The 11,951-nt window shown below is 44.9% G+C and overlaps 1 protein-coding gene across 1 annotated transcript; it reads left to right on the plus strand.

Moving 5' to 3' along the window:
* Positions 1-261: 261 nt before the first annotated feature.
* LOC149327917 (uncharacterized) lies at positions 262-6,428 on the plus strand. The gene is made up of 3 exons (XM_089565002.1): positions 262-282; positions 1,367-1,424; positions 5,530-6,428. Exons 1-3 carry the CDS (start codon positions 262-264, stop codon positions 6,426-6,428), a joined length of 978 nt encoding a protein of 325 aa, XP_089421128.1.
* Positions 6,429-11,951: the final 5,523 nt, after the last annotated feature.

The following is an 11,951-nucleotide window of genomic DNA, read 5'->3' on the forward strand; positions in this document are numbered from 1 at the left end:
CGTATTATTTTCCGTTCTCAAACGAGGAGTCCACGTACACGCTGCTCGCCTCTAGTACTTTAGTGGCGGTAGCGTACTCGGTTTGCTTTTAGCATGTTTTTTATCAGATGAAAATATTTTTTCTCAGCACAAATCCAGTTATTGACATCAAGTTGACTCGTCGAAATGGCTGTCTCGATTACTGAGATGACGTCCTTGGAGAAGAACATATTACAATCAAATTCTTGTTCCTTGTTATTGCCCTTATTTATTGGCATCAATATGACCGCCATTGACGATAACGTACGTGCGTATTATATCCTTCCTTGTTTTTTTTTTCATGTGCAGTGCATCACAGTGCTGCCATCGATGAAATGATTTTCAAAAAGTAGATTAGACGTCCAGTCCTGCAGAATGGCCAGTGGATCTGAAAATAATGAAACCTATCGGTTTGGCGGATACTTTAATTTTTCTGATATTATCAACTGGCTCCTTTGTACCTGATATATAATGGCTCGGTAACAGTGCTCATTCTGTACAGCGCCGCAGAAGCAGCCTGCCGAAGTGGTCGTCGGTAAGCAATATCCTGCGAATTTTATTATTCTTCTAACATACACGATGTTTCACCTAAGACTTTACATAATTTTTAGAAATAAACTTTTGAGTTAGAATAGCGCTTTTCTCGGGATAGCATTGTTAGCGGTGCAGTACATCAGAAGACAGCCAAGATGTGTTAACTATCAGGATGGTTAACTAAAATTGAATAGCAAACTTCTCATCTATTGCGTTTAGGCTCCTTAACTATTCAGAGGCTATAGCCCGGTGTAATATCCATATCAGTTTTTAGAACTTCGAAAACATACTTACCCTCCGTGCTGTAGTGTGACAAATTTTCGCTATTTCGACGAGTTTCATTCACTCGAGAGGTTGCTTTGCTTGCAAGATTCTAATAAGCGCATGTATTTTGGCGCGATGTAGGTAAAATTTGTTGAGCCAGAGCGCCGAAATTAAAAGCGTTTTCGAAATACTAAAAATGATGTGCATATTACGTACCATGGGCTACACGGCTTTGAATAGTTAAGAAAATTAACAGTAATAGACAAAAAGTTAACTATTCAATATTAGTTAACCAGCCTACTAGTTAGCACTTCTTAGCTGTATTCTGATGCACCACACCACTGACAATGCTACGTCGAAAAAATGGCCAGTAAACGTGTAAAAGCCTATTTTTAAATATTGTAAACCGTCTGAGATGAAACATCCTGTATGCTCCGACGCGTTATTGTAATTCTTAAGATATGAAATGAAAGTCTGAATAAATAAATGGAGAATATTACTGATTCGTTTCTGCTCTCTTCATTCTCTCCATTACTTTTCACATTTTCAGGACTGCGAAACCATGAGCGGCACTTTAAGAATTACTTCCGTCTTCCTCGTTGCGGCTGGTATGTAACTTCAATTCTTCCATGGTAGTTCTCGTACTTGCATAGTGTTCTTGATCGATTTGACGTCCCATTGTATCTGAGGAGCAGATTCATTCTTAAAGTGCTATCTGTAAATGCTCCCAGTCCGGTGATGCCAATATCGTGACGGGTTTCTTGTGGGCCTCATATCTCATCATCATCATCATTTGTTTACCCTTAACAGCCCTTGGCTTAGGGGACTACATTCCGGGGGGGGGGGGGGGGGGGGGGCATTCGTTACATAATGCAGTGGTCGGTAATCATCAACAAGAAATACAAAGTGCAGGGTTCATGGTCATCATCATCAAAAGTATTAACACAAGAAAGACACAGCAGCTCAAACACAACTTTGAGAAAGATAAACAACACACATGCACACACTCAAAAACACGATAAAACAACTCAGCCCTTGAAATGTGCTGTTAATAACTGCCTGAATTTATTGGGTTCTGTTTCAGTAACTATGAAATCGGGTAGGACATTCTGCAATGTAATCGAGCTAGGTAAAACAGATTTGTTAAATGAGTTTGTGGTGCCGTGTATGCGCTGCAAACTTAAAGAGCTAAAAAGTCGGCGTGATGTGCGAAGCGGCGGGTGAAATATGGAGTTTCTTAGCTGTGGGAAGGTGTAATACAATTTGTGACATAAACAAAGATGTGAAATTTTACGCCGAAGTGCCAGGGTTTGAAGATCAAGGGATGCCTTGATAAGAGTTACACTGTGTCGCTGTTTATGTAACAATATGGCAGTGCAATACATGTGTACAGTTTATGTGTACAATGAAGCGGACTTGAACTGCACTATTTGTTTCCTTATAGAAAGTATGCGCATGTAGCCGGAATTATTCCTGTTTATATGCCTACAACGAAGGAATGAATTCTATAAATGAAAAATTTTAAGTCTTCGATGTTTTGCGCTGCTATCGGTGAATGCCACCGAACAAGCAGAGAAACTTCCGTCTTTACAACGGCAGATGTTAAGCTTCATTTCTAGGCGCATTACGTAGTTTCGATAGCAGCAATATCAGTATTTGTAGTTGCAGTAGTAGCAGTAAAGGTAGTTGTGGTAGCCACTGAGAGGGTAGGTTAGCATGGAAGCAGGGGAAGGGGAGAGTGTTGGCCACAAGGAATAAATTTAGCACGATTCATCTGCAGCAGCTGCTGCAATACGCACCACGCGAAGAGAGCGGCGGACTGAAGGTAACAACTAGTCACGAAAGGTTTATATAACGAGAACTAAATATAAGGTCATGCTGAAAAACAGTGCGAAAGACGACAGACGAGAAAAGGCGATACAAACACAGCTCTGTGTTTGTCTCGCCCCTTCTTGTCCCTCGTCTTTCGCACTGTTTTTCAATGTGACAATTCATAAACAACTCACCCAGCTTTCCGTACCCTAAAGAGAGAGCTCTAGGACTGTACAGATTTCAAGTTGTTGCTAAGTGGTAACAGCGCTGTCATAATTTTGCATGTTTATTTGTAAACACTTCCAAACCTCCATTAAGGTAGCCGTTTTGACACGACCGAATGGAATTCGATAATGCTATGAAGAACAAGACTGAATATCTCACGCTGCTCCTAAAGTTGTGGTATAACGTTCAGCCCCTATTTGATGAAGAGGCGCGCTATAGTATCTACCGACTAGTGACGCTCATACCGCCCTGTTATGGTGATATTTGCTTTGGGTGGAGGGGGTCTCTTGAGGGCGCAATTTCAGTACGTCTCTAACCTCTGAAGTGTAGTTAGGGAACGGGTGTCTTCATTTATATTTTCATGTTCCGTATGAAGCATAAAATAAGTATTATGATAAGAAATCTAACGTTTAGGAAGCCGCTCTCTCCCAGTATAGCATTCAGTGTGCAGTCTCATGACATTACTGCCAAAGGTGTTTCGACAGCGGGTGGTGAGGAAATAATTTGGCACGTCCGATGGTTATGGCGATAAATACGAATTTGGCAAGGTTTGCTTTTGTATTGCATTTCACACCAACAACACTCAGGTAAGCACACTATGTTAGTTGTACTGAAGTTGAAGTTTTCGGGAACGGGGTCTTTGTAATTAAAGAGCGCGCTTTGTAGCAGAGTTTCTGCCTGCAAAATGCTGCATTGCTTTGCATTCTTGAATATATCCTGAGGAACATTATTCTAATGCGCAAAAAACGATTTGCTGGCTGGAGTAAAAATGAAGCTTTCAAAGACCCTAAATATTGTTCAGAAAACTTGCGATAATCGGAAATATCCCAAAGAGAACATACCGAAAAATTTTCTCCGCTTCTGAAAAACGCCGAAGTATTGGGCTTCCTGTATTATGAAAATAAGGAAGTAGAAATCAACGCTATCAAACGACATCAATAGCCCATACTAAATTAATCAATGATAAGGAAAAGCGTGGTGTAATATTGGTTTGATAATGTGTCCTAAACTAACTAAGGACGCAAAATAGTGCGCAGCAAAGTATCTTACATTGTGCATTACATGAATCAGCCTTTAGCATCAAAAATTTAACTCAGATGGTTTCTTTCGATTTCGAAACGTTAAAATTAACTCTTTCATTATCATAAGCATTACTACATCTACTGCTCTCCCATACAGTCCAGCTAAACTGGTCCTATGCCAGCCGAGGTGACCTTACGCGATCAAGCTTCCTAATCTAATCCAACAACGCACTTCCTGGAGCATCTTGCTATGCTTCCCTTCACTTAGAATTAAGTTAACTGCCCTCAACGACCTTTGCTTGTGTTAGCCTCAAAAATCATTTACCAGATGCATATTATTTTGCTTACCTCCAAGTGCACTAAGGACTTTAAACCAGACAGTCAGTCCTTTATGCTGAAAGAAATGCAAAATAAAATCTTTCGAAATTCTTTTTAGCGGCAATGGTTTGCGTCCTTCAGCCCGGAACGTCCTGCAGAGATCCGGTGTAATATATTGTCACGTTGTAGTGACGGCAATCCAGCAGTCAGGAAAACAGCAACAAGCCTTGCAAACGAAGCTCTTTATTTGGGCTGACTTGCGCCCGCAAAAGAACTGAATCACTCGGCGGCGGCGTAAGCAACAAGCGTGCTCGCCGGTCGTCGAACTACGAATGCCCGCTGCTCACGGCATCCTTCAATTTAAAGCCGGCAAGGAAACAGGTCGAGATCATCTAGAGTAATCTGGAAACACGTAGATGCAGCTGTTCAAGGCTGCGAACAATCGAGATTAGACCGGTCGCTTCTTGCGTCACGAACAAAAATGATAACACCCCTTTTCTGCGGTCTTGCGCGAACGAACGGAAGCTAGAAAGATACGTGGCAATATAACCTAGAAGTGTCTTCGGGGCCGGTAGGTATTCAGTTTCCTGCATTTCCAAACTACGCTGACCAACTAGGACCGAGGAAGCAGACTACTGAGAAACAAGGCGAACACCTCCCGGCGTATATTCGCTAGATTACTTGCAGTCTTTTCTATATTCTCGACAAACACAACAGCAACAAACCAAAAAATGATGTGTTAACTGCAGATAATCTATACACTTCACTGCGGAACATCATGTGGGCGATGGAACAAGCTTAAAGGCGAGGTAAAAATGATTGACTCAGATCAGATGCTACAAAGGATATGTTTGTAAATACCTAGGCAAAGGTGTGTAACATAGGATAAGAATACATGCATGTAGTGACAAGGAGAGAGGAAAAAGAGGTGAAACATGCTAAAAAACATATATTGTAGTGGTACCAAATAGTATGGACAGTGACAAAGGCAGAGGGCGCAAACTATTAAAACAACTAAAAATAAATAGTCGTGATAAATGGAAGGAAAAAAAAGTAAAATTTCCTCCACTTTCACTCCACACAAGTTATCTTTATAAAATTCCTTAATTGGGTCATTTAGCATTATTCTCTATACAGGGCACCTTACGGAACCTATGCTCTGTATGTTGCCACAATACATTTCGAGTAGAATTTATATAAAGCTTAGGAAATGTACCTCATGACAAATTCGAATGATATGCAGGAGCTCTGTGCCTGGCCGCGCCGGATGCAGCGAACAGGTTTGATACTTCCACACGCCACTTTCCGGCACGGCGGAGTGTATCGCTTGTAGAAGCGGCCCGCTACTCCTTAGCCGAGGAAGCAGCGAGGTACTCTCCAGCCGAGGAAGTGGCAAGGCACTCTCCAGCCGAAGAAGTAGCAAGGTACTCTCCAGCCGAAGAAGTAGCGCGGTACTCACCCGCCAAGGAAACAGCGCGATATTCCCCAGCCGAGGAAGCAGCGAGGTACTCTCCAGCGGAGGAAGCGGCAAGGTACTCTCCAGCTGAAGAGGTAGCACGGTACTCACCAGCCAAGGAAACAGCGCGATACTCCCCAGCCGAGGAAGCAGCGAGGTACTCTCCAGCGGAGGAAGCGGCAAGGTACTCTCCAGCTGAAGAGGTAGCACGGTACTCACCAGCCAAGGAAACAGAGCGATACTCTCCAGCCGAAGAAGCAGCGAGGTACTCTCCAGCCGGAGAAGTGGAAAGGTACTCTCCAGCCGAAGAAGTAGCGCGGTACTCACCAGCCGAAGAAGTAGCGCGGTACTCACCAGCCAAGGAAACAGCGCGATACTCTCCAGCGGAGGAAGCAGCGAGGTACTCTCCAGCCGAGGAAGTGGCAAGGTACTCTCCAGCTGAAGAGGTAGCACGGTACTCACCAGCCAAGGAAACAGAGCGATACTCTCCAGCCGAAGAAGCAGCGAGGTACTCTCCAGCCGGAGAAGTGGAAAGGTACTCTCCGGCCGAAGAAGTAACGCGGTACTCACCCGCCAAGGAAACAGCGCGATACTCTCCAGCGGAGGAAGCAGCGAGGTACTCTCCAGCCGAGGAAGTGGCAAGGTACTCTCCAGCCGAAGAAGTAGCGCGGTACTCACCCGCCAAGGAAACAGAGCGATACTCTCCAGCCGAAGAAGCAGCGAGGTACTCTCCAGCCGGAGAAGTTGCAGGGCACTCACCAGCTGCAGCAGCAGCATAATCGGCAGCAGTCGAAGAAGCTCGATATGCCCAGCCACTGAAGCAATTTCGAACGCTCCAGCTATGCAGCCAGCATGCTACGCTTGCTTCTTGAAATGTTTGCACTAGTTATCTGGCTGAACTGTAAACGCTTGGCGATTTGCATATTATCTTCTCCCTGCACAAATTGAAACACTCTCTGCCTTTCACGGTAGAAAACCTACTACGATAGTGACTGTTTTGCACTAATGTTAAAGCTTCTTCAAAAACCTGCTATTATGAACCCCTCTCCGTTTTTTTAATGCACCATTAGGGACAATACAATAAACAAATGTTTATACGAATAATCACAACTTACTTCATTGATGAAGGTAATATTCATTCACACATTACGATTTCATAGGATTGCATAAGGGCGATGTAAGAAGACACGCAGCGATTTAGGAAAGTATGGTTCAGTATTAAATAGGGAAAATCCACATTACGCGAAAAAATAATTTTCTGTAGTTGAGGCAGGAAGTAGTGCATTGAGTTTACAAAGTAGCCAGTTGAATATGTCACGCACTTTTTGGTGCAGTAAAGCAGAAGACGATTGAATGAATGGTTGGTTGGTTGGTTGGTTTATAGGGTTTAACGTCCCAAAGCGACTCAGGCTATGAGAGACGCCTATGAGAGAAAGAATGAATGAATGAATGAATGAATGAATGAATGAATGAATGAATGAATGAATGAATGAATGAATGAATGAATGAATGAATGAATGTTTATTTTGACAGAAATACAAAGAGTCTGTCAAGGAGGCTGAAAAAAAGGCAGCGAATGCCTGACTAAGTGTCAGTCCCCTTTATAAATACACAAAACACTCAAGCAAAACGGTGTAAGCAAACTACATAAAGTATTACATACACTTAAAATGGAAGGTACATGCAATAAATAATAGAAACAGTGAAAGCATGTTGCACATTCAAGGGAAACAATAAACGGATGTGAAGGCCGCAGAATTGTTGAGGAGCCAACGAGGAGATTTAGTCTAATTGAGCAAGGGAAATGTGTTATCAGTGATGTTCACAGCAAACCAAAAACGACGAAATATGTCTAAAATGTTGCCAACTCACAATACCCTTCATTTTACGCAAAGTTTATCGTAAGTAATACCTGTGATGCACTTTAAAAACTATCTCCTGACTCGTATTTGCGTACATGTTTTTCTCTATCACCCTGGTGTGATCGCCTGCGTGACCTGACTCTATCAAAGTAAGCATCAAAAGATGTTATTTGGTTTGTGCGCAATTTTGTATGGTTTTCGCGTTGCGCAGTTTTTACTGAGGCTACAGGCACTAACTGTGGTATGCCCTACCGCATCCCAATGCCCGCATGGAAAATCCGTCACGCTAAGTTCTGGTGTTTTAATGAAAACTGTGCGGGCGTGATATGCCAAGTGTAGAAATTCACGGCCCGAGGCGAGCTATGAGCGGCGCTGTACAGGAGGACTCCAGAATACTTTAAGCCACCGGAGCTTATTTACAACCAGGTTATATCCCTACTATTGCCATGACGGTTTTTTTGTGTGCGCACTACGGTGATCAACTGTGCTCATTTTTAAGCGGCAGACATCGCTGGGAAGCTGCGAGTATCTGTTATCGGCGCACTGCTGTGACCCTCAGGGCACACTTAGGTGCTGCGCTGTGGATGTGGGAAATTCAAAACCGTTCTGTACACTGTCGCGGACGCTACCCTAGCTGCACTGGGTATTTATAATAGCAATAATTTTTTTCTCCTCAGCAGTGATGTAGAGCGCCGAGGGACTCATCAATGTGTGGTCTAATTCTTGGACACGGCGTATTCTGAAGGGCAAAAAAATTACCCCAACGTTTACCACGTCTTCATTCAAGAGACCTCATAGCCTAAGCCTAGGTGCCATGAACTCGCACAATTTTACTGCGTGTGCACTACAAAACAAAAAAAAAAAAACTCTTATGGCATGTGAGACTGCAGCAGCTGCTGGGCCCTCTCCTTTCGCACGACGTTTGTGAAGGTCTTCAGAAGTTGCTCCTTGAAGATTTCCCTGTTCGTGAGGTTAGCTTCCTCATTCTCAAACCAGATTCTTGCTGGTCCGTCCAAGGCGAAGAAGACGTACCTTAATTTCGTTGCATCGTCCTATTGGTTAAAGATAGCCACACCGTCGAACTGTTCCAGCCATTCTTCGGGGTCGGCCCCAGGCGAACCATCGAAGGTTGGTGGCACCCGGGGCTGCTGCAGAATGATCGGAGTGGCCGTCTGGGCAAGCTCATGGTGGACGTTGCAGTTTCCAAGGCAGCACAACACCATTGGCCGAATGTCGGGCAATTGATGGCAAAAGCTACGCGTCGGCGACCAGACGTTTGCCAGTGGTTTGGTCGTTGGCCTTTTGCCAATCATAGGCCGGCGCAGCAGTAGGCCACTCATTGCCCGACGCTGGCCCGAGCTAAGTAGGCCGAGCACATCGGCTACCAACTCGAGGCCGGCGAGTTACCAACCATCGGCCATTGGCCTATTTCCCTTGGGGAGGCTACCCAGCACCTCCACCAGATATCACTTTGTAGTGACGGCCGCCCAGCGGTAAGGAAGACAGCAACAAAACTTGTAAACGAAGCTCTTTATTTGGGCTGACTTGCACACGCAAAAGAACTAAATCACTCGGCCGTGGCGTAAGCAACAAACATGCTCGTCAGTCGTCTAACTACGAATGTCCGCCGCTCGCGGCATCGCTGAATTTAAAGCCAGCAAGGTAACTTCGAGATAACAGGTCAAGATCATCTACAGTAATCTCAAAAATGTAGACGCAGCTCTTCATGGCTGTGATCAATCGAGATTAGACCGGTCGCTTCTCGCGTCACGAACAAAAATGATAACAACCCTTTCCTGCGTGCTTGAGCGCAAACGAACGGACACAGAAGTCTTTGTTCCTGCGTTGACCAGGATTCCAAGCGCTTTTAAATATACTTGTCGTATAATGACGTCCAACTTGTTTTTCTGTCTTTTGTTTTATTTCAGATATAGTTCCTTTGTTTAAGATATAATTCTTGCCCTCTTGTATACGGCACGGGGTTGTTCGAAAATAAAGCTGCTCATTTTGTTACTATGCATGATAATGTCATGATATTTCCTGATAATAGCAATAACATTGGGAGCTCATGGCGAGCAGGTTAATACAAGGCTAATTTTCACACTGAACTGAACAGGCTTGTCGTGTTTTAGGATTGTACGGCAGTCTTGATCTCTGCCTTTATCATGGGAGCGTTCATAGTGGGCTTCGCGTTGCACTGTCGAACCAAATCCTTGCAGGGTATTAAGCTCAAGCCTGCCGCAAGGCCTCCAGGGAACCAGAAATCAACGGCTTCCTCGAGACAGATTTGGTACAATAGGGCGGCCGGTCAGCAGAGGACGAGGAGGCGCGCGCTCGTGCCAGCAAAGGAGCAGCAGCGTTCGAAGGCAGTGATACCGCATCTGCACGTGGTGGCGGATAGCGCACAGTGACGAGTCGTCGACGTTGTCTAAATGGATTAGCACTGGTGTAGCGCAGTTCAGGCGTTTGCCGTGCGGGGGCGTGGACCGAGTCTCCTGCGTCACATCCGCAGGATTGTGTTTTTGCAACTCCCGAGTTGCGCCGTGCGGCCGAAATTGCTGCAGACTCCAGCAATGACTTCCACGCGCGGGTGCGATACGCGAAGGTTTGCTCCCGACCTTGGTGGAGAAACAAAGTCCTTTACATTGCACCTGACGCGTTGAAATCTTAGTCCCTGGCAGTACGGCATAGCTACCTGGCAATGTGTACGTTGCTTCTTTTAAGATGTAAATATTATTATTGTTATTTGACTGTGGCCTTCCGGGTTACCGAGGTGAAAAGCTGCCTTTTCAAACTCTGAAGTGTCAAATGGAAAAGACTAATTGTAAAGGTGTAGTAGGTTTAAAAAAGATAATGTTGTTATGAGAAATTTTAAAGTTAGCGAGGAACTTGAGCACCACGTCTTCATCATGACACCATATATGAATTACGTCATCTATAACTGACCTGCCCAAAGGAAAGCTTCCCTCGCTGCCCAGAGATCAGCGGCGACTTGAATAAACGTGTCCACGCTTGTCCGTGCCAGCGGGAACCGCTGCTGGTGAGTCATCCTCCTGGCGCAGCGGGTGATACCGCCGAGGGTATAAAAGTGAGCCCAAGGTCGCAAGGATATCAAAGTGATAGACGCAGCCGAGAAGGAAACGTAGAGGCCTCCGTCGTTCGAGCAACACCTTCTCGGGAAGCCGTTTTGAGATTTAGTGTAAGTTTATTGAAACATTTTAGTTTTTAGTAGAGAGAAAACTAAGAGGCGGGACCAAAAGGTGCAAACCATTACCGGTCTGGGTCCCCCTTTTTTCAAGGAACTGCTGTATGGTAAGACGAATAGCTCTGTGGTAGCGAGAAAGAGGTGAATCTTAACAAGGGCTAACGGGAAGAGACCTTGTGAACGATGGATACCTTAAGGTGAAGACGCTCCTCGGAACCTGCGTGTAGTTGGGCGTTTTCTTTGACCCCGCCAAACGGAGGAATGCCATCCTCGAGGTCATGCGTTCGTAGGTCTTAGATACTGCGGCAGCCAATGAAGTCAGGGCTAAAATCGAGGAGCGCCACGTCCACGAAGTAGCCGAACGCCGTGAGACAGAGCTTTGCAAGGCAACAGCATATAGAAGTGAACAAAAGACAGGAGCAGCTCCAGGGATAACAGCATGCTCATAGAATGAGTTCAAAGAGAGATAAAACATTATCCGCAAGGCAGGGGGCCACTGATCGGTACTCGAGAGACAGGCTTAGAGGATCCGTCATCGCTAAGGATATGGCCACCTATCTATGTTAGTTCGATCGCGTCCATGATAGAAATTGAACCTTGTGGGGTCGTTTGGCGCAAAATTTGCTAGCCGTTGTTTCCACCGAAACACAGGATAAAGTCAACTGCCTATTAGGCAGCGGATTGAAGGACTACGATCAGTTGAAAGATCTTAATTTTATATTTGCGAGATACCTGCGGTCATTTCTGGAGCTCCCAAAGAAAGAACCAGTACGAAAAGAAGAGTCAGCACCCGCTCTCAGATTTCCCTACCAACTTAAAGTTGGTGTATTAAAATTGCTTAATAGTGAGGAAGTTTCGGACGATTATGACAGTGTGCAGTAGGCGCAATGGTAGAAAAACATTGTCTTTGCTTCAGAGTAAAAGATAGCTTCTATTATTTAGATGCGCTCTCTGCAGTCAGTGTCGATGATGCCACGGTTTCGCCAACTGAGGAAACGTCATCGCGTCTATCTGATATGGTGCACTCATAACCGAAAAATGAGGCTGCCAACGTTTCGCTTGCTGAGAATGTGGGGCTTACAGGACTGGCAACTGATATTCAGTGAAAAGTGAAAGGAGTCTCAGATCCTGCCGGAATCAAAGATGCAAAGGAGATTGAAAAAAAAAAGCTCCAGTTCCAGTTTAAACGAGGAAGGAGAAAATAGTCCCAGGAACTTGACCCGTGCACTAGAGAG

Source organism: Amblyomma mixtum, chromosome 10, assembly GCF_055824585.1.
Source record: "Amblyomma mixtum isolate Tamu chromosome 10, ASM5582458v1, whole genome shotgun sequence".
In the NCBI taxonomy this organism is placed as follows: domain Eukaryota; kingdom Metazoa; phylum Arthropoda; class Arachnida; order Ixodida; family Ixodidae; genus Amblyomma; species Amblyomma mixtum.

Coding starts and splice junctions, on each gene's coding strand:
- LOC149327917 (XM_089565002.1), top strand. CDS start 262: ATGACCGCCATTGACGATAAC. Junction 283..1,366: donor TGACCGCCATTGACGATAAC/GTACGTGCGTAT, acceptor TCACATTTTCAG/GACTGCGAAACCATGAGCGG. Junction 1,425..5,529: donor CGTCTTCCTCGTTGCGGCTG/GTATGTAACTTC, acceptor CGCTTGTAGAAG/CGGCCCGCTACTCCTTAGCC.